This window comes from Lampris incognitus, chromosome 4 (genome assembly GCF_029633865.1).
Source record: "Lampris incognitus isolate fLamInc1 chromosome 4, fLamInc1.hap2, whole genome shotgun sequence".
Lineage (NCBI taxonomy): Eukaryota > Metazoa > Chordata > Actinopteri > Lampriformes > Lampridae > Lampris > Lampris incognitus.
In genome coordinates, this window is record NC_079214.1 from 61,573,508 (window position 1) to 61,595,558 (window position 22,051).

General features: G+C 42.7%; 1 protein-coding gene across 1 annotated transcript in view; it reads right to left on the reverse strand.

The window, feature by feature from the left end:
* Positions 1-19,556, reverse strand: part of LOC130112102 (aminopeptidase N-like) — a 32,921-nt gene extending 13,365 nt beyond the window's left edge. Inside the window, exons 1-9 of the mRNA XM_056279399.1 lie at positions 18,925-19,556; positions 18,466-18,608; positions 17,833-17,972; positions 17,464-17,590; positions 15,977-16,131; positions 14,685-14,798; positions 12,319-12,462; positions 10,684-10,749; positions 2,364-2,429 (exon numbers count right to left, since the gene is read on the reverse strand). Coding sequence (XP_056135374.1) covers positions 2,364-2,429; positions 10,684-10,749; positions 12,319-12,462; positions 14,685-14,798; positions 15,977-16,131; positions 17,464-17,590; positions 17,833-17,972; positions 18,466-18,608; positions 18,925-19,556 — 1,587 coding nt within the window. The remainder of the gene's footprint in view (positions 1-2,363; positions 2,430-10,683; positions 10,750-12,318; positions 12,463-14,684; positions 14,799-15,976; positions 16,132-17,463; positions 17,591-17,832; positions 17,973-18,465; positions 18,609-18,924) is intronic.
* Between the last annotated feature and the right edge of the window lie 2,495 nt (positions 19,557-22,051).

Sequence of the window (22,051 nt, forward strand, 5' to 3'; positions counted from 1 at the left end):
ATTGTAAGCAAGTATAGTACTTTGATATAAATCTTGATTATGCTTTAAATGATATAATATTGGGCATCTCAGTGGTCAGCTCTGTTGTCTCTCAACAAAACAGTCAAATCCAGCCCATCTATGTGGAGTTTGCATGTTCTCCCTGTGTAAAAATTGCAGGCAATGTTGCATTTGACATGATGTTGTGTTATGCTGTTACTGTGTGTTACTTATGGGAAGATGTCTGTGAATGTTCTCATTCATCCAGGTCATGGTTATCCAAAGGAGTTGAATCAGAAAGGCACAGACTGAGGAAGCCTCTTGGATGAGAGGCGAAACGTCTTCACGGATATATACCAAGTCCAGTCGCACTTTATTCAACTCCTTTGGATTACTTATGGGAACTGTGACCCTCTCATGTGTTTCTTTTGGTTATTTTACTCTTAAACACGTTCACTTTTCAAGTCCTGGTTGATTGACATCAGTAGATCTATTAAAGATATGCTAATAAATGATTTGACACATCACACACATCCTATCAGCCATTCTTTACCTGTGATAAATCAACTGCAGTTTCAATTAACTATGATGTAGAGGTTGAGTATGATGTAGAGGTTGAGTATGATGTAGAGGTTAAGTATGATGTAGAGGTTAAGTATGATATAGAGATTAAGTATGATGTAGAGGTTAAGTATGATGTAGAGGTTAAGTATGATGTAGAGATTAAGTATGATATAGAGATTAAGTATGATGTAGAGGTTAAGTATGATGTAGAGGTTAAGTATGATGTAGAGGTTAAGTATGATGTAGAGATTAAGTATGATGTAGAGATTAAGTATGATGTAGAGGTTAAGTATGATGTAGAGATTAAGTATGATGTAGAGGTTAAGTATGATGTAGAGGTTAAGTATGATGTAGAGATTAAGTATGATGTAGAGATTAAGTATGATGTAGAGGTTAAGTATGATGTAGAGGTTAAGTATGATGTAGAGGTTAAGTATGATGTAGAGATTAAGTATGATGTAGAGATTAAGTATGATGTAGAGGTTAAGTATGATGTAGAGATTAAGTATGATGTAGAGGTTAAGTATGATGTAAGGTTAAGTATGATGTAGAGATTAAGTATGATGTAGAGGTTAAGTATGATGTAGAGGTTAACTATGATGTAGAGGTTAATTGGCAGTTTATGGAACTTAAGTTAGAAACTAGAAGTCAGCAGGTAAAACAAAAATATTATATGACTTAGATAACAATAACTCATGTGTAATTTAAAAACGACCATTGTGCTAAACTGCTACCACTACTACTACTATTTTCGGCTGCTCCCGTTAGGGGTCGCCACAGCAGATCATCTGTTTCCATCTCTTCCTGTCCTCTGCATCTTCCTCTGTCACACCAGCCACCTGCATGTCCTCCCTCACCACATCCATAAACCTCCCATTTGGCCTTCCTCTTCTCCTCTTCCCTGGCAGCTCCATACCCAGCATCTCTCCTCCACACATGTCCAAGCCATCTCAATCTTGCCTCTCTTGCTTTGTCTCCAAACCGTCCAACCTGAGCTGTCCCTCTAATATACTCGTTCCTAATCCTGTCCTTCTTCATCACTCCCAGTGAAAATCTTAGCATCTTCAACTCTGCCACCTCCAGCTCTGCCTCCTGTCTTTTCGTCAGTGCCACTGTCTCCAAACCATATAACATAACTGGTCTCACAACCATCTTGTAAACCTTCCCTTTTACTCTTGCTGGTATCCTTCTGTCGCAAATCACTCCTGACACTCTCCTCCACCCACTCTGCCCTGCCTGCACTCTCTTCTTCACCTCTTTTCCACACTCCCCGTTATTTTGAACAGTTGACCCCAAGTATTTAAACTCATCCACCTTCATCACCTCCACTCCTTGCATCCTCACCATTCTGCTGTCTTCCCTCTTGTTCATGCATATGTATTCTGTCTTGCTCCTACTGACTTTCATTCCTCTTCTCTCCAGTGCATACCTCCACCTCTCCAGGCTCTCCTCAACCTGCACCCTACTCTCACTACAGATCACAGTGTCATCTGCAAACATCATAGTCCACGGAGACTCCTGCCTGATCTCATCTGTCAACCTGTCCATAACCATTGCAAACACCACTGTCACACTTCCCTCATACATATCCTGCACCACTCCTACATACTTCTCCGCCACTCCTGACTTCCTCATACAATACCTAAACTAATGAGCACAAAAATAGTCCCTCTTCTAAATTAACACTTATGCTATTTAAGTAAGGTGCACTTGAGAAATGTAAGTTTCTGTACAAAATGATTCTGTTTTCACCCAAGTTCCAGGTTAATTAAACAGTTAAATAGTGTTACAGCATGCTGAACGTTTGACATGAAACCTACCTGTTGGAGATGGTCCCATAAATCTGTATAGACCGTGTTATTGAAGGCAAACGTATTTAGGTACGACTGGAAAAAACACAGAAATACACCATGTCAGTCATCAGCAACAGAGACAGGAGAGCACTAAGAGTCTGTGCTTTATCGTAGTAGATTTGCTCAGTTCCGCAAACGATCATTGGCCGTGGTGAAAACTTTATATTTGGTCTGATACATCTCAAGGATAAGAACGGGTTTTTTTTTTTCACAACCTGGTTCATATTTTTTTATTTTTCACCATCTTGTACATCACTAAGGATATTATTTTACTCACCGGCTTCATTTTGGAGATTGTGGATATGCGAACGCGGCTGGACACAGCTTTGCAAAATCGTCTTATGTGACAACTGAACACAAGTATCAAACAGGTTTCAAAAAATCCAGTTTAACGCAATTGTCTAAACCATGAGTGTGGAAGTGACAATGAAAGTGCATGTTAAATGTTATAACCTGAAATGTCCAGTATTATCAATGGTCCATCACATTGCTGAACAACTTCCTGGTTCAGCTTGTAGGAATAAGCAGCCTATACTGTACTGTACATAGTCATAACCATGGATAAACTACCCGGCCAGTACAACAGATACACAGTCTAACTGAGGCACCAGAGTTTTGTTGTTTGTAGTGAACCCAGGCATACAAGTTTGGATTCTTTCAGAAACATTATGTGGTTTAATCTGACATTCTGCTTCTGTGTGCACAAGGGCAAACTCACACAAAAGTGGCTTCCTTTTAACCTCACGTAAAGGTGCCAAATTGATATTAACCGGACATGGTTATCAGATTCACATAGACCACTAAACGGCATGCAGCATGGTGCCGTTTAGTGGTCTATGTGAATCTAATAACCATGGGTGCCACAGTGGCGCAGTGGTTTGCGCTGTCACCTCACAGCAAGAAGGACCTCGGTTCGAACCCCGGGGTTGTGCAACCTTGGGGGGGTCCTCCCAGGTCCTTTCTGTGTGGAGTTTGCATGTTCTCCCCGTGTCTGTGTGGGTTTTCTCCTGGTGCTCCAGTTTCCCCCACCATCAAAAAGACATGCATGTTAAGGCTTATACTCCTGTCTGTGCCCCTGACCGAGGCATGGCAAGACGAACTGGAGTTGGTCCCCGGGCGCTGCATGGCAGCTGCCCACTGCTCCTAGCTACACAGCTAGGATGGGTTAAATGCAGAGGAAGAATTTCTCCATGGGGATTAATAAAAGACCTTTCCAGGTCATCATCACCGTTGGTCACAGGAGGAAGATTTGATCTGGTCCCTACACAAGACAGAAACTCTCACCTCACCATATGATGGAGACAGGACAGGATAATGACTTGAGTTGATCAATTCAAATCTCCCCCTCCCCCCTCTCTCTATCGCTCATGTTATAGTCATGAACTACTTTTTAAGTTTACAGGAAAGAAGAATGAACTTTATTGGAGGCCTTGATCCTCCAACTGCTTTCTTGCTCTCGCTCTCTCTCGTACACACACACACACACACACACACACACACACACACAGGGAAACCCTCTGGACCTTCAAGGTCTTTGGCGAATATTCAAGAAAAAATATTGAAAAATTATTTGTACTCCTAATAAATATGTATTATTATTATTTTTATTTATTGAAATAACAGCAGTAATTTCTAGATCATCGTTATAAACTTGGACTAATATGTCTTGGCAAACAGTTGGTTAATATAATGCGGGAAATGGACCAATCACAATTTTTCTTCCGATGGAATGTGGGTGAATCAGCGCCTCCCCTGTGCCAGGACCTTTGGCAGCTGTACCAAGGGCGGGCAATCTTATCCAGAAAGGGCCCAGTGTGGGTGACGGTTTTTGTTCCAACCAAGCAGTTACACACCTGATCCCATTAATCAACCAGTAGAGTCTTTGCTGAGGAACTTGATCCAGGAGACACAGGTGTGTGTAACTGCTTGGTTGGAATAAAGACCTGCACCCACACCGGCCCTCCTGGCATGGGGGAGCTGTAACCGAATGCCTATGTAATTCAAGTCACCGTGGGCATGAATTTGATTTTGACAGTTGTCTTAGCCAATCATGTAGTCCGCGAGTGAGCAAGGGGATAAAGAGACGACAGAACGACAACAAAGGGCAGCGAAATGGCGGGAGTTTGGTGAAGAAGAAGAAGACTGTGGGGCTGAATTAATAGAAATTCCACTTTCTAGCTTGCCTTTTCAGGAAAAACTAGTCCTAATCCAGAAAGGTCGACCATCACCTACCTTGCCAGGATTGGCGCAAGCTACCAAGAGCTACCAGAGGCATTTTCAAGCTAGCAGCTACAGTCGCTATCCGTGGCTAACAGGCAGCCTGCGCACCAACATGCTGCACTGCTGGGACTGCTCGCTCTTCAGTCCCGACAAGGGGTCCTGGTCCAGCATGGGATTTAATCACATGAGTTGCTTAGCTAAAGCAGCTCTGAAAGGTCAGTCCACCTGCGTGCCACTGTTTCTCTCAAAACATTTGGAAACACACGCATCAACCTGCAGCTGAGTGAGCAACAGCAGAGACAATTGCACACAACCAGTAGGTGAGTATGTGCAGAAATTTGTCACCATACTAACTTCCAGTTTGTCGCACCTGCATATGATTTGTCAATCAAACCGAAACAGTTTTAGTCAGACAGCGAACAAAATTATTTGTTTTCCCTACAAGTCCATTAATTGTGTAATTGCACTGGCGCTACCTTTTTTGGGGGGGGGGGATCACTTGCACCTTGAAAAAAAAATGGTCGCAAAATATCTGGAGTCAGCCTTGATCCTCATCCTCACTGAAAATTCAACTCTATTTTCAGTGAAGATCAAATAGTTTCAAAGCAAACGAATTCGATTTCATAACATTACATTCAGTTTCAAGTTTATTGGAATTCAGTTCCAGACTAACAAATTCAGTTTTGAATTATGCTGTTGATCTGCTCGCTTATTTTAAATGTAGTAACAGATGACACAGACTCTTTGAGATTCGTATCTTGGCAGAAGATGCAAAGGTGCCATTTCACAGTTTGAGTTGAACTTCTCATGAGCATTGGGGTTGCTGTGCTATCACACGTAGATCTGGATGTCTGCATTTTCTGTTTTATTCTTTCAATTTTAAGTTTGCTGGTGAACCACGTGTAACAGGATTTGTGCCACCACAGTTTTTCCACATCTGTTATGGATATTTCCTTTATACGATCGATTGCTGGCCGGTTGCCTCTATCACACAGTTTGTCTCGTGTCTGTGCAGCACATTTTATTGTGTCAAACCCCTGCTGTCCTCCCTTTGATAACTTTTAATTTTTTTGGCTCCTGACAGATGAGACATTCTTCTAGAGCTGGGGAGTGGCCAGTCTTCTTCAGACTGCCAACAACTTCCATGATCAGGCTGAAACAGAAATTATACTGCTTATTTAGCCAGCTTGTTTTGATGTGGTTTACTTAAAATGTTAAGCAATTCTGGAATGGAACTAGTAGGACTAGTAACTAATTAATAGTTATTATTACTACCTATTAATAACTACCACTACCACATGCTCACGAGGATAGCCTGCTGGCTGGGCTAGCTAGCTAAAAATCTATGGACTTTTCAGAATTACCTCATTGACTTATATTTTAAACAATAAACACAAGGGTCATCTAATGAAGATAAATATTAGTTACATAGAGTACAAAGTTGAATGAACTTGGATTAGGTAGGCCTCCTGGCAATACGTAGGTAAGCTAGACTATAATGAAATCAATGAATTCCACGAATTAATGTTAGCTAGCTAGTAAGTAGAAAATAGCTAGCTAAAATCTATGGATAATCTAGCTAGCTAGCTTTAATCTATTGAATCCATTGATTTCAAATAACTTCATTGACTTACATAAACACATTCATCTAATCAAAATGATTGTTAGTTACCCTTACTAGAGTAGATAGATACAAGCAAAATATTGAAAGCTGCCAGCATGCATGTTGGCTTCTTGTCTGCAGTAACTCACCATCTGGGCTGCTTGCCTGCAGTAACTCCCTAACTGCATAGTCAGGTTCCAGGCTCACATTAACCCCTCAGATTGAAATAATATGGTGATATTGTCCATTTTCTGAAACTCTATAGGCAAGTGAGTATTGCACTATCTGTTTTTTGTATCTCTGGTGTTCCTAGGTGCCACAGGGTTAAAACAAAGAAAATAACTTAGGCGGAAAATGTGAAAAAAATATGTTCTTTGTGGTTTGAGAAGCTCTAGTGACATCCATGTAGTATGTCACAAAGGTTCATAATTGGATTTGAATAAAAGCTACAAATGTCCCCTTTAAAATGATACCAAACACAATATTATTGAACATTGGGAAGTGCCTTAAATATGACCCTAAACCAGGATAGGCAACAGCATCTAACATCCAATTTACCATAGGGGGGTGGTTATCTTGGAGGAGGAAATATAGAAAACCAGGGGCCTTATTTGAAGGGTAACCGGTGGATTCTGGTTTGGTCTGGTTTTTTGAACTTTCAAAAAATGCTGGTTACCCACTTTTCCTCAAAAATGCCTACAGGGTCACATGATTCTGAAGTTACAGCCCACGCTAGTTCAGATTCAGTTTTTCAATGCAGTTATTCAAGTTAAACAATACAAATTCAAACTATGTGATTCAAATTCTGTTTTTTATGCAGTTATTCAAGTTGATCAATTCAAATCCAAAAATATAAATGATTCGAATTCAGTTTCTAGTGACGCATATCTCTGCCCATAGGTGAGACAGAACGGAGATTTTGAAACGGCTCATCCACACTGTGGTGTTTTTTGGGGAAGCAAGAAATACTGTTTCGAGGATATGATGAGAGCAGAAAATCGGTGAACAAGGGGAATTATTTGGAGTTGGACTACTTAGCTGAATATGACAGTGAGCTAAGATGTCATCTGGCAACATCTAAGGTGTTTGCTGGTACATCATCAAGCAAAATCCAGAATGACCTGATCAGTGCCACTGCCAAGGTGTTATGGGATGCAATGAAAGATGAAGTGAGGAACACACCATTTGTAGTGGTCATGGTTGATGAGACAACCAACATGAGTAACTCAGCACAGATGTCACTTGTGTTACGTTACGTCACTGACAGTGGCGTGAAGGAGAGGTTTTTCAGATTTGAGGACGTCACTGCGGACAAGCGGGTGGAGGCTGTTGAAGCTCGCATTCTTGCTTTTCTTCATGAGGTCAGATGCACTTCAAAAGTAGTTGCTCGGTGTTATGATAGAGCTGCAGTGATGGCCTCTAGCCCACATGGAGTTCAGGCCAGGGTAACGGGAGCAGTCCCAAATTTTTCATTCACTGCTATGCGCACATACTGAATTTGGCCATGTGTCAAGGTGTTGCAAAGATCAGGGAATGCAAATCTTTTTTACCCATCTCTGTGGCCTGGCAGCGTTTTTCTCAAGATCACCTAAACGCAAAAAAATCATTGGATGATATATGGCAGCGCCGACTAACCAGAGTGGGCCTCAAAAAGGTGGACATATTCATCTCACTTGGTCAACAGTGTACAAAAGGACAGAAGAGCTACAAGAGGTGTTTGAGCACATTGTAGATCATCACGAGGGCTTTGATGCTGACAGCGTTTGCTGTGCGGATGGGTATGTCAATCGTACGCCCAGCTTCAAGTTTCGTTTCCTTCTGGCTGACTTCAATTCCATCTTTGCACACCCGGATGTACTGTTTGACATTCTGCAGACTAAAGTGTTGGACATGCATTTTTGTCTGAAGAGGATTAGTGACTTTTGTGACACCATTGAGAGGGAGAAGGTGAGCTTCCATGCCATCTATGAGGAAACAGATGGTAAGACTGGGGTACCCAGAAGGTGGCAGGCTGGAGCACAGGATGACATGCGCACTCATTACCAACAACTACACAGTGGGATATTGGACAACCTGCACACACAGGTGAAGGACAGGTTCAGAAACCATGAGAGACTCTTGTTTCTTGCACTACTAGACCCACAGCAGTTTACTTCATATAGGCAGAGCTTCTCCAACACAGCTCTCTGCAGTCTGGAGGAACGTTATGGGTGCCACTTCGACATATCCCATCTGAAGACTGAGCTATGTGTAATGTACGCTATGTGTGACTTCGAAGGATGGAGCCCTTCTGATCTCCTCCACTTTCTCCAGCAAAAGGGACTGACCGAAAGTATGTCCCAACTCCACCTTCTCACTTGCCTGGTGTTAACCATCCCAGTGTCCACAGCTTCTGTGGAGAGGACAATCTCAGCACTGAAAAGGATAAAAACCTACACAAGAAACAGCCCTGGACAGGCTCGTCTGTCAGCCTTGGCTTTAATCTCAGTTGAGAAAGAACTTCCTGTGGAGTTGAAGTCAAAGAACAAACTGTAGGACCCAGCAACTGCACACTTTGTTAAAAAGGACCGCAGGATGGACTTTGTGATCTTCAGTTGGTGAGTACGCAGCTTTTTTTTTCAATAATCGGCTGGTTTTCTCTATTTTTATTCTATCTCGAAATTACGCAACTTTTGCTGACGTCTGCTGTTCTAATGAGGCATCTGTAAATTATTTTTAGTGTGTTTGTAAACGATTGACCAGAGGGGTATGCTACAAGCTGGATTATAATGTTTTCTGGAATCACCTTTGTGTGCTGTGAAGCCAGTTCGGGCAAAGAACCCTTTTATATGCCGAACTTCCATGTGACAGGAGTCTGGCTATTAGTTTTATTGCTGTTTGATTTTTTATTGCCCCATGTGGTCCTACTGAAGCAGGGCCACGGTTCGCCACTGCATGCGTGCGCGCACACACACATCCAAATCCCTTCCTTGTAGCCTTTGCCAAATGGTGGTAATCTTATCTACGGTCATAATTTTTTTAGAGTTCATGGTATAAATGTAACTTTCCCTAGTTCTGGACATGTCTGTCTCCCACTAAACTTTGGGTCCAGGTGTACTGATTCACCTTTCTGTGATTTCTATACCTGGATTATTGAGCATGCATAAAGACATAATGTGAATTAACTGTTTAACCGTCTAGTAAGGTAGGAGAAGCGTCTTAGTTATTGACATTGCCAAATGACCATTATTGTATCGATTTTCTTTAAAATCAATCATTTAATGCATTATCTCATAATGACTTGAATCCTAATAATGTCTTATATAGAATTGAAATGTAATCTACTTCAACTTTGTGTTTAGCCACAACCTTTGAGAATTAAGGTTTTATTGTCTATTCCGTATTCACTTGTGTGATTGTTATGCAATTTCTAAGTGTTTTGCCCATAGATTTACATGATGTGTCAACACTGACAGAAATGAGTGAATATCAGGTGTCTGGGTAGCGTAATGGTTTACTCAGTTGCCTACCAACACGGGGCTCGCCGGTTCGAATCCCCGTGTTACCTACGGCTTGGTCAGGCATCCTTACAGACACAACTGGCAATGTCTGCGGTTGGGAAGCCGGATGTGGGTATGTGTCCTGGTCGCTGCACTAGCGCCTCCTCTGGTCGGTCGGGGCGCCTGTTCAGGGGGGAGGGGGAACTGGGGGGAATAGCGTGAGCTTCCCACGCGCTACATCCCCCTGGCGAAACTCCTCACTGTCAGGTGAAAAGAAGCAGCTGGCGACTCCACATGTATCGGAGGAGTCTTGTGGTAGTCTGCAGCCCTCCCCGGATCGGTGGAGGGAGGGGAGCAGCAACCGGGATGGCTCGGAAGAGTGGGGTAATTGGCCGGGGTACAATTGGGGAGAAAAAGGGGCAAAAATCGAAAAAGAAAATGAATGAGTATCTAGGTTAATTAAAAGCACGTAGCCTTCAAATATCCTCCCTAGATAGGACATTGATAAGATTAGTCTTCATTTGAAGGCAACACAGTCTTCCTGCTCAAACTAAGAAAATAGTTAGTAAATGTGGGCGTTCCTCCAAAAGCCCGCGAAAGTGTCATCTTTCGTTTCGCACCCGCCTACAACTAGAAAAGTTGTTCATACATTTTGAGTGCTCTTTCCAAAATGGCCAAAATCTCCACAATGAAGCCAGTGAGTAAAACGATATCATCATAACCAATACACACAATGGCAAAACAACAAAAACAAGACCCAGATTGTAATGCAGAATTTGCCTTGAAGGGAGATACATTTCACAACCTTCTCCTCAAGCAAGAAGAGTTAAGACAGCTAGTCAGACAGAAATACAGGCAGGCAGCCAACAACCATTAAATGCATTAAGCAATTGCTGAAAACACACCTTGTATTCACCGTACGCACACACCTCCTTTTGTAACAGTAGAGTTTGGGAAGACGCCTTTAAATAAAGTTGATACTTACACTGAGGCCTCTAGCAAACACGGGCTCTGTCAGAAACTCGGACAGCATTCGAACCACCGCCGCCCCCTGCAGAATGGGAGGGGGCCGTTACAAATTCACATAGAAGCTAAGAGTACTCTGTTTAGTGTCAAGAAAAACATATCAGTCAAAATGTGTACTGATTGAGCTTAATATGCAAACAGATGCTAGCAACTTGTATTGCCTTTTTATTTTTTATTTTTTTTAGCTTCGGGTTTCCTGAGAGCTGGGACTAATGAGCAAATGCTAATGTGTCATTAGAACAGTGTTGAAGTATCAGGTGATGATTCACAGAATGTGAAAACCACAGCCTTACAATGTCTAAGTTGTATGTAAATGTATATATACATATACATTTACTCATTGAGTAGATGCTTCTACGCAAAGCAACTTACAAGAGAGACAGCAATTACCGGATAAATCTGAATGTTACTAACTGGCACAACAAGTCCTCCAACCCATACCTCCACATAGGTCGTTTGTCCTCTAATACGACCCATGGGAGCGTTTCCTAAATTAGCGCCCCTTAAGGGCGGCAGGATATATTGCCACAGATACCTTTGGCCTCTTTGCATTGTGGGTTTTTAAAACAATTTGAGAACACTAGAATATGTAGTCAGTGCATTTTTGTGTTGTTTCGCCGTCTAGTATAGTAACTAAGATTGCTATTGGCAGTATGTTTACCTATGAATAACGTTATAAGAGCTAAGTCAAAGTTAGCCACAAGTTAGAAAGTCAGCTAGCGTGAAGATTATAACCACCGTGTGACATGAAACTTTGTTTTTTCTCATTAATATTCGTTCTCACGATAGTTTATGGAAGGAGATTGCTTATTGTTACAGGTAAAGTAACGTATTATAATTACGGCCGACCGCGAGGAAGTAGCTTAAAACGTAACTATAGGTCGTAATAAGCTGCTTGTACAAACGACCTATGGGGTGGTTTTTTTGGTGGAGGACAGTCTCAGCTGGCATCATACAGCCAGTTGGTAACACTCTGGATCGAGAGTGCATGCAAGAGTGCATATCAGGTTGAGTATTATCATGCCTTTTCGAGATGCATGCCTTTTTTTTTTTTTTGCACAATAGACAATGTTTTCAGGCTCCAGACTTCTTTTAATGATTTAGCGAATAAAATACCGTGAAAAGGGAAAAAGAAATGAATGTTTTAGTGTCAGAGTAAATTATTCTTTGCATTTAAAACTGCAACAGGATTTACAACAGCAACAGGTTGTCACAGGTTGTCATTCTTCGGTCCATCACTTGAGTGCCTCCCTGTGAAAAACCAGGCCTGTATTGGATGAGAGCAACTTTAAGAACAAATGTTGTCCTGATATTGACAACAGATAGGGAAACAGGTAAAAACTTATTATTCCTCAGGCAATATAAAGCACTCCATTGCAAAATAACCCATTACATGAACGTCATCATTGTGTATCTCTAAAATCTTGAGCCAGTGCGTACCACAACTTCACATTTCATCATCTAAGTAATTCAGTTGCAAAGTCTTCGGATATGGCCCCGGGACCCATTAAAGAGTTATCCCCATGTCGATATGCACTCGTAACAAAAGATACTATCAATTCCCATAGGAAGTATATTGTGGATAAAGGAGCACCTTGCTGTAGGAGATGGTGTTGAACATCTCGCTGATCTGAGCTGGGTCGTTCACTTCATCCTCTCGACAGGACAGCGGGTGAGAGGAAGCCAGAGCGTCGACAGCAAACACTCGATGAATGTCATAGAGAATGATCTGGTCTTTCTGTGGCAAAACAAAGAGCTGGTTTAACAAACACGAGCCATCATCTGTCTGTTACCCCAAACATTATTTCAATTCAGGCAACCCTTAGTGCTTCCATAGTGCCCTTACAAGCCAGTGTTCCGTGGTAATCAGAGCCCCTATGCTTTGGAAGTCATCCATCCATCCATTATCCAAACCGCCTGTCCTGCTCTCAGGGTCGTGGGGATGCTGGAGCCTATCCCAGCAGTCATTGGGCGGCAGGCGGGGAGACACCCTGGACAGGCCGCCGTTCCATCACAGGGCCCACACACACACACACATTCACATCTAGGGACAATTCAGTATGGCCGATTCACCTGACCTACATGTCTTTGGACTGTGGGAGGAAACCGGAGCACCCGGAGGAAACCCACGCAGACACGGGGAGAACATGCAAACTCCACACAGATGACGACCCGGGACGATCCCCAAGGTTGGACTAACCCGGGGCTCAAACCCAGGGCCTTCTTGCTGTGAGGCGACCGCGCTAACCACTGCACCACCATGCCGCTGCTTTGGAAGTCATTTGATTTGCCATTTCTCACGTTTTCTTTAGGACTGAACGAATCATAAAGTACAATTTTATACTTGAAAACAGGAACGTGTCTATGTTCCCTCAGCCCAGTTTCATTGAACTTGCCTAAACTTAACCTAACCTACCTTAACCAGACTTAACCTCAACCTCTACCTAACCCTAACCTTAACCCAACACTTACCTTAACCTAACCTTTACCAGTGTGTAACTTATTCGATAGCTAACCCACAGGCACTGGCGTAAATATAGGTGGTGCAGCCGGTGCAGTGGTACCAGGGCCCGTCGCTAGGGGGGGGCCCGTCAATATTTCTGCATGTATTGTCCTAGTCCAATCTTACGCGTCTGTTTTGAGCATGTGATTATAGCTTGTTTAGCGCGCAATATCATTTACCTATCTAGCCTACCTAAGTAACGTTAGAAGAATAAAATCAAGCAATCAAGCATCAGTTACACACATAAAAGTGGATGTAAAAAGAGGAAGGAGAGCAAGGAAAAAAAGGAAAGCTGAAATGTGTGCTGCGTGCGTGCCAAACCATGCAATCTAGCAGGTTTTGAGTCTGATGTGTGCTCCCCTGTTACTGTCGAATGAAAAGGCTATTAGCTATATTACTGCCTAGTTGCTTTGTTGACTTGTTTCATTGCCTTGTCGACTGATGTGATTTAGAGACCGTCTGTTTAGGTTTCCAAACTCTGTCCGTGGTGCGTCCGCTCTCCGTGGTTCTGAATTGTAGCCAATCTTTGACGTACTGACCTTTACAATAACTCATCTGTGTAAACTTTGTCCGTTACTTTGATATTTCTATTTTATTTGTTATATTTTATGCTGTGAAGCACTTTGTGATTGTATATCTGTGAAAGGTGCAATACAAATAAATTACTAAAATTACTTACTAAACCCACCTATGGTGGTGGTGGTGGTGTGTGTGTGTGTGAGCGAGTGAGAGAGAGACGGGGGGGAGGGGGGTCTACGAGGGTTGCTTGCACCAGGGCCCGTAATAAATATGTTACGCCAGTGCCCACAGGGCTAAGGGAACATAGGGCTGACCCCTTGAAAACTGCATTTATGCACTGCCATGCAATGAGGGTGGACTGACTCAAGAAAAGTTACTGTGTCGGTCTTATTCAGAGTGTCTGTTTGGATGACACAGGATCAGCGAATGAGTTAGAATTTCATTCATTATTGGGATTTCCTTACCTGGATTATTAAGCATGTATCAAGACATGGTGTATAGGATTTTAACGGTGTTCTTTGGCTCTGCATAATCCGTTAAATTCCTTTAATGCACATCTTGTTGTACATGTGGGATTATCACTTAGTTATATCATGGGCACAGAGAATAATGGTCTCTGATTGGCCAGTGGGTATACGTTAAAACCCTTTAATACAGACGTTATACGGTTCAAGTTAAATCTCTGTCCTAAATTCATACGCTGTAACCATAGCAACACACTGAGTCAGTAGCAAGCCCAGTAAAAATTCAAAGCTTTAGCTTGGCAGCTAACCTTTGTGCCATAGCCTTTTAATTATGAGTACAAAACATTCAACAAAAAAATAAGTGAATGATAATATTTTCCCTACCGCCCAGTACAACCTGTCTGTAAAAAATGTTTGTCTTAATTTTATGTGGATTCACCATTTAACTGTCTTAGGCACAGATATGATTCTTACAATATTCCAGGTGGGCTCAACATGGTCAGCTCCAAGGTACTCCACATAGGAGGCAAAGCCTTCATTGAGCCACAGATCATTCCACCACCTCAGAGTCACCAGGTTACCAAACCACTGAGGAAAAAAACACAGACACGTTGGCAATGGAAGCACACAGCCAGCTAGCTAACCACAGAACTGTAACTGAAATCAGGAAGGTCCCCAAAGTTGTTTTTTTTTGGGGGGGGGGGGCATTAAGTATTGGTGAGTCAGTTTTCCTAGAAACAAATAAACAATTCCAGATCATCCAGTTTTGGCTAACAAAAGCACACATTTTTAATTGAGGAGGAAAAAACTGAATTTGTGCTGGCTTATAGATGTTCCAGACCTATAAATGACATAGCCTTTTACACTACAGCCTTTAGACATGTCTGCTCAGGAGCACGATTGATCTGTTCCACAAGGGTCTCTTGTTACTGTGTTGATGGCTGATGCTGGCAGGGATGATGGCGTCATTTCAGAGATCAGATTTTCTGAAGAAATACGATTCTACAGTATTACTTTTCCTAGTTTCCTCTTTGATGCTTCTCTCTAGTTGGTCCAACGAAGAAAAAGTTCCCCTTTATTCTCTCTGGTGGGCAATCACTGCTCGGTAGCTAAATAAATGACTGTTACTATTCTGTACTATCTTTGTTGGACCAAGCAGTGGTTTTCTCTGATCGGTCCACGAGAGAGGAAATTCTACCTATCCTCTGGTGGACGAGCCACTTCTAACAAGTAAATATCATAGCACCTTGAATCTTTTTCACGGAAAGTGTTGTACCAACACCATTTTTTACAATGCAACCACTTTCAGAAGCAAAGGCTTTGCGGAAGTGAGGGTGAGGTGAATCATGATTGTTTTACCAGAGTCAGTGCTAAGTAGTAACAAAAGGGACATTTTATTATATGAAGAAGTTCGAGATTATCACTTTCAAGTCTTGTACTTGAATTGTCTTGAAACATTCTCATGAGTCCACAGTCTGAGACTGAGCCAAGTCCGAGTCATTATGCAGTGAAGTCCAAGATGAGACCAAGACCTTCAAAATGTAGACTCAAGGCCAAGTCCATATACATGTACTACAGCCGAGATTTAGGATGCCAAACCCATCCTACTCATAAATTTCCCTCATTGTAATTAAGGTTGATTATAGGAAATATTGGATTAAACTTGAATTATACGAAGTAAATCCTTAGCTTTTCTTCTGGAGATTGTTTTACTAGCGTGAGGTTTGAAAAGCTCTAGTGTGCATACAGAAAAGATCGTGGCCTACCATGTGAGCGAGCTCATGGGAGATGACAGTGGTCACTCTCTCTTTGTTTCCATTGGAGGAGATGGCGGGGTCATAGAGCAGGGCAGTCTCCCTGTAGGTCACCAGGCCCCAGTTCTCCATTGCTCCTGCGTTAAAGTCAGGAAGCGCTATCTGGTCTGGAGAAGAGAACATTGAGAGCAACGCAAACTCAAGTGACTCAGAATCGGAACAGCCATGCTTTTGATCCAATAAGCTTTGGGTGTAAATGACGTCCACCATGATAGACGTGGCATTATGCTCCATTCTGTTATACCGTGCTTAGCTGTGTGGTTGTGTCTAGCTGCGTTGTGTTGTGTTGTGTTGTGTTGTGTTGTGTTGTGTTGTGTTGTGTTGTGTTGTGCTGTATCGCTTTGCCGTGTCCATGAAACTTGTGTCGCTATTTGATGGGTCTCATTTTGTCATTCTAAAGTAGGAGGACAAACGGTGTCTGAGAATAACTAAAAAGCTGAGAATCTGAAGGCAGGCACACACCGGCTGATGTTTGTCAAAGAGAACGGTCCTGTTTATTTCAATATGAAGCCCTTATACTGGTGACAGCTTGCCTTGAGTTGATGTGCATCTATTTGACGAGCGTCATATGCTCAGAATGCTGTTCAACTCCCAGACCTCAACACTCCTAAAAACCTTCATTTTCTGTTTTTTTTTTTTTTTTTTTGCTGGTTTTGAAGAGCGGTGCTTAATACAGCATCTTTCATATTTGAAAGACATCAGCTGGCATTTACAGGCGGCACTTGACTCAAGATATTTGACTCAATGCTCTGCTTTTACACTGGTGTGCGCTGGCCATAAGAGTTTCTGCATATCTTTGATTATCAGGATGGCAGGGGAGTCAAGTGACTTGGGCAATAATGAATATCTTTTTGGGGGGGGGGGTTCCCCCCTTTTTCTCCCCAATTGTATCCGGCCAATTACTCCACTCTTCCGAGCTGTCCCAGTCGCTGCTCCACCGGGGAGGGCTGCAGACTACCACATGCCTCCTCCAATACACGTGGAGTCACCAGCTGCTTCTTTTCACTTGACAGTGAGGAGTTTCACCAGGGGGACGTAGCGCGTGGGAGGGTCACACAACTCTTCCCCCCCCCTCAACAGGCGCCCCAACCGACCAGAGGAGGCACTAGTGCAGTGACCAGGACGCATACCCACATCCGGCTTCACACCAGCAGACACAGCCAATTTTGTATGTATGGACGCCCGACCATGCCGGAGGTATGTTGGTGGGCAACGGAATAGACCATTACACTACCCAGACACCCACAGTAATGAATATCTTTGTGTGCAGTAAACAATACAGGCACGTAACTGGAAAGTTTGAAAACAGAACATCTGCAGATAGTGGATCTCTGCTACAGCGTGTGGTGGTTAAACGGTGAGTATTGCAGTGCTGGTAGTGACTTCATTTAATTTGTGTTAAATCTTTGACCAGTGGTCTTAATGTAGGGTGACCATACCTGACTTAGAGAGGGGGTATGTTGCATTGTAGTAGCGCTCATAGAATTTCAGAATGGGTCCTGTCACATTATGAGCATAGTCACCCTGCCCTTCTGAGATGGCTTTCCTTCGAGCCCAGATTCGAACCTGAAAAGAATGCAGTCACTTTTAATAATGAGCAGCTGAAGAAAAAAAATCCCTATTCTTGTTTTAATCTATTTCCTAGTGCTTCTCTACAATCCATGACCATTTAAAGATGAAAGAGGGTGCTGTGGTTCCAACCCTTGACCTTGTTTGTATTGTCTGCTCGTAAATGCTGCAAAATGTCAAATGTAATGAAGAAAAACGATATTTTAATACGATGAGATCTGAAAATATCCCTTTCTCACCATCACATTGCCATTTTTCACTGATTCAATGTAGCTGAAGTTACACACGATGAAGGCAAGCAGGTATGTGGACATCCTCGCCGTGGGCTCAAAAGTTGTTTTTCTGACAGCGATGCCGTCAATGACCGTGTCAACAGTCTCTGGAGAGGGAAAGCAGGGTGGACTCTGTCTCAGTCTGTAAGCATCAAAGGCATCTCGTAATTCATTTTCTAGAAACACGTCGCCTCAGATAGTCTATCTAAAGATGGAAACCAACACTCATCGTCACGTTCTCACACACACACACACACATATGCAAACACATATGCTGTAACCCCAAATCTTAAAATCTGCAAGACTTTGGTTCCCTCTTATTGTTACTTGTATTTGTGTCCTTGGTTCCATTCATAAGTGGCTATGGACCTGCTGATGATAACAGTAATTTACAAATAAATGACTTGACTAGAGACATTTGACACTATTCACCCTCATAGCCTCAACCACTGTTCTGTTCTGTTCAGTGCACTGAGCTGATTGCAGCCTGACCTCGACAGTCAAGACTTTAACCTGAAAGCCACAATCTTTGAATATGATGTATTAGCTTCTATCTGGCAATTTCATGTGTAAACAGGAATCTGTCTACTTGAAACTGACCACTTTCCCTGCTGTTGGACAGAGCCACGGTGCCTCTGTCGTGGATGAGGGTGATGTTGAAGATGGCTTTCATGGCTGGCTCATCAAAGCAGGGGAACACTTTCCTGGCGTATGTTGCCTGCATCTGAGAGGTGGCTACAACCCTGGAGAAATATTAACACTGGAGCAACATGGTTCTGGTGGCACATAATCCAAGTGGAACAATGTAAGCAAGAAAATTAACTTTAACTAAAGAGAACAGTCAGTGTGCAAAAAACCATGACTAACACTTCTTGCAAAATGTGTTGATGCATGCTCAATAATCCAGGCAAGAAAATCAAAGAAGGTTGAATCAGCTCATCTGGATACAACGTTGTATCCAGATGAGCTGATTCAACCTTCTTTGATTGACTTCTTGAAAAATTAAAACCTTTTCTAAATTTGGCTGTGATCTTATTACTTTACAACATGATTGCTTACTTATTTATGCCATCCTCAACATATTCACTTCTATAGAAGCCTTCCAGGTCATCTGCAAGTTCTCCTTGGAACTTTGTATGAAGTACATAAGACTTTCCAGCTGCTAATCTGCCAGCCAGCTGAATGACCAGATACTCCGTCTTCTCAACCAACCAAGACCTCCTTGTGTTGACCGCCGTAGTTCCGTCCAGGCTTGATATCATTGCGTGGTGGCCCATGAAGTAGGTGAAGTTCAGCTTGTTGGCATGGATGAGGATCAGGTCGGTCGTCTTCACACAGGTAAATACCACCGTTGAGTATCCTGTGAAGATGTACAGGCCGTCTTCATTAGGCTCCAACTGAGGCCAAAGTGTAACATTATAGGAGATTGGAACCACGGAGTCCGGTAGTCTGTAGCGTTCCCAGGGCTCCATGGGAGCCAGGGGGGTGGTCGACGGGGAGGAGGTGTTGGTTGGAGTGCCACTTGGTGTAGGCACGGTGGAGATGCCTGTTGATCCACTGCAAGGCTTTTCCCATTTCCTGGCCTTCTCCCGGTTGAGGGCAATGGACAAACCTAGAATAGTAAGCACAGCTCCAGCCCCCAGTACAAGCCCCACCAGGCCCAGATTCTTACTGATGTAGTAACCTCTCATTGTGGCCGACAGGAGGTCTGAGCAGAAAACTGGACACGCTGTAGTCTTGTAAGGCAGCTTGTCTCTTCCTTCCTTAGTTAAAGATTGAGCTATAACTATGTCAACAAGCACATTTACTCCATACCTAAGGAGAAATAGAAGTATTTCAGTCATGGAATTTCGACACATCTCAGATCCTTAAATATCAAGCAACTGTACAAAATTCAATATTGGTTCAGCTTTCCAAACAATCAGTGTAGTTTTACTTTACTGTCAGTAAAATTTGGCTTTATCAGAGCAAAACTTTTCCACCATGTATCAGGGGGGTTAAATAGTCATTCTATACCAACTGTAAAATTATAGCTTTTCCAGGTGTGGAGATTCCTGGCTTACAAAACCTAGTTTTGATCCAGAGTCTTAATTTTGATAAACAAACCAATAGAATCCAATGTCCTTCCACAAAAGTACGGGTCCCCCTACATTCATCTCACTTGGCCTTTCAAGTTTCCAAAATGGAAGAGCCAGCTTTGAAATGATGCTAAACAATCCAGAAAACCTCGGCATCCGGCAGAGAAACTACATGGTAAATGCCGCTCCAAAAGTAGAATAAACATAGTATTTGAGAGGGAGCGAAAACTTGGCCACTGTAATAGCTGTGGTAGCTCGGTGGTAGAGCAGGTCATCTAATAACTAGAGGGTTGCCGGGTTGATCCTCGGCTCCTCCTTGCAAAAATGTCAAGGTGTCCCTGAGCAAGACACCGAACCCCGAACTGCTCCCGATGAGCTGGTTAACTTGCATGGTTGACACCACCATCGGGGTGTGTGTGTGTTTGTGTGTGTGTGAGAGGCAATAACTGTAAAACGCTTTGAGTGGCTGTTGCAGGTAGAGAAGTACTATATAAAATGCAGTAGTTTACCACATCTGAGCTGGCATTGGTTTTTATGTCTTTATAGTTGCCAACAGCAGCATTGTCATGAAATATATTGCCATGTGTGCTAAATTATAAATATTGTAGAATATTTTTCAACATGATCACCTCTTCACTTGATATTTCTGTGATATATCTTCATTAGGTAGCTTGGGAAATTGTTAGCTCTCATTAGCATTAGTTGTGTCACTTGTGGGCCACCGTCGCTCAAAGGGATGGTTGCCGACTTTGGAATTCGTACTGACGGTGGTCGGTCACTAGAGAAATATTTTACTGATTATATCTTTAAATGTTCAAGTAGAGCTTCTCTGGCTGGGTAGATGCTTTTGTCTGTAACAATTCAAATCGTATTTCATACTCTGAATGTCATACATATTTTTAGCACTTTTGGTGTTCTGATTAGTATTTTAGTCTTGCTAGGGAAGTCTTAAAGATCCCGTCACACTGGGATGAAGAACAGCATGGTTGGGCACAGTTCCTAAACCACTATTTTTTTTTTTTCACAAACTAATACATCTAAGGAAATAACCTAAACAGTTAAATTCTACCTAGTGCCAGTGTTTGAGTGGTGGTAACCATCGGGACTAGTGAAACAAGAACCAGTAAAGCTGTGTGAGACAGTCAGTTCTGCTGAAATGAAACAGCAACTGACTTGAATGAGAAGCTTTGATCAACTCTTTGATGGTTATAAAGTAGTCATAAAATATTAAATGCTACAGTCAGCAGTAAACGTGTTCATTGCTGATAAATTGTCCCACTGTGAGTCAATAATGATAATAATTTCTGGCAGGGATTCCCCGCTGTTCCAACTCTTTTATATATTGTACAATGTATATCAAATCTAGAGAAGATAAAAGTTCAGACATTCAATTAAGCTGCTGCTACTACTACTACTACTACTACTACTACTACTACTATCAGCTGCTCCCGTTAGGGGTCGCCACAGCGGATCATCCATTTCCATCTCTTCCTGTCCTCTACATCTTCCTCTGTCACACCAGCCACCTGCATGTCCTCCCTCACCACATTCATAAACCTCCTCTTTGGCCTTCCTCTTCTCCTCTGGCCTGGCAGCTCCATATTCAGCATCCTTCTCCCAATATACCCAGCATCTCTCCTCCACACATGTCCAAACCATCTCAATCTTGCCTCTTTGTCTCCAAACCGTCCAACCTGAGCTGTCCCTCTAATATAATCGTTCCTAATCCTGTCCTTCTTCATCACACCCAATAAAAATCTTAGCATCTTCAACTCTGCCACCTCCAGCTCCACCTCCTGTCTTTTCGTCAGTCCCACTGTCTCCAAACCATATAACATAGCTGGTCTCACAACCATCTTGTAAACCTTCCCTTTAACTCTTGCTGGTACCCTTCTGTCGCAAATCACTCCTGACACTCTTCTCCACCCACTCCACCCTGCCTGCACTCTCTTCTTCACCTCTCCTCTGCACTCCCGGTTACTTTGGACAGTTGACCCCAAGTAGTTAAACTCATACACCTTCATCACCTCTACTCCTTGCATCCTCACCATTCCACTGTCCTCCCTCTCATTCACGCATAGGTATTCCGTCTTGCTCCTACTGACTTT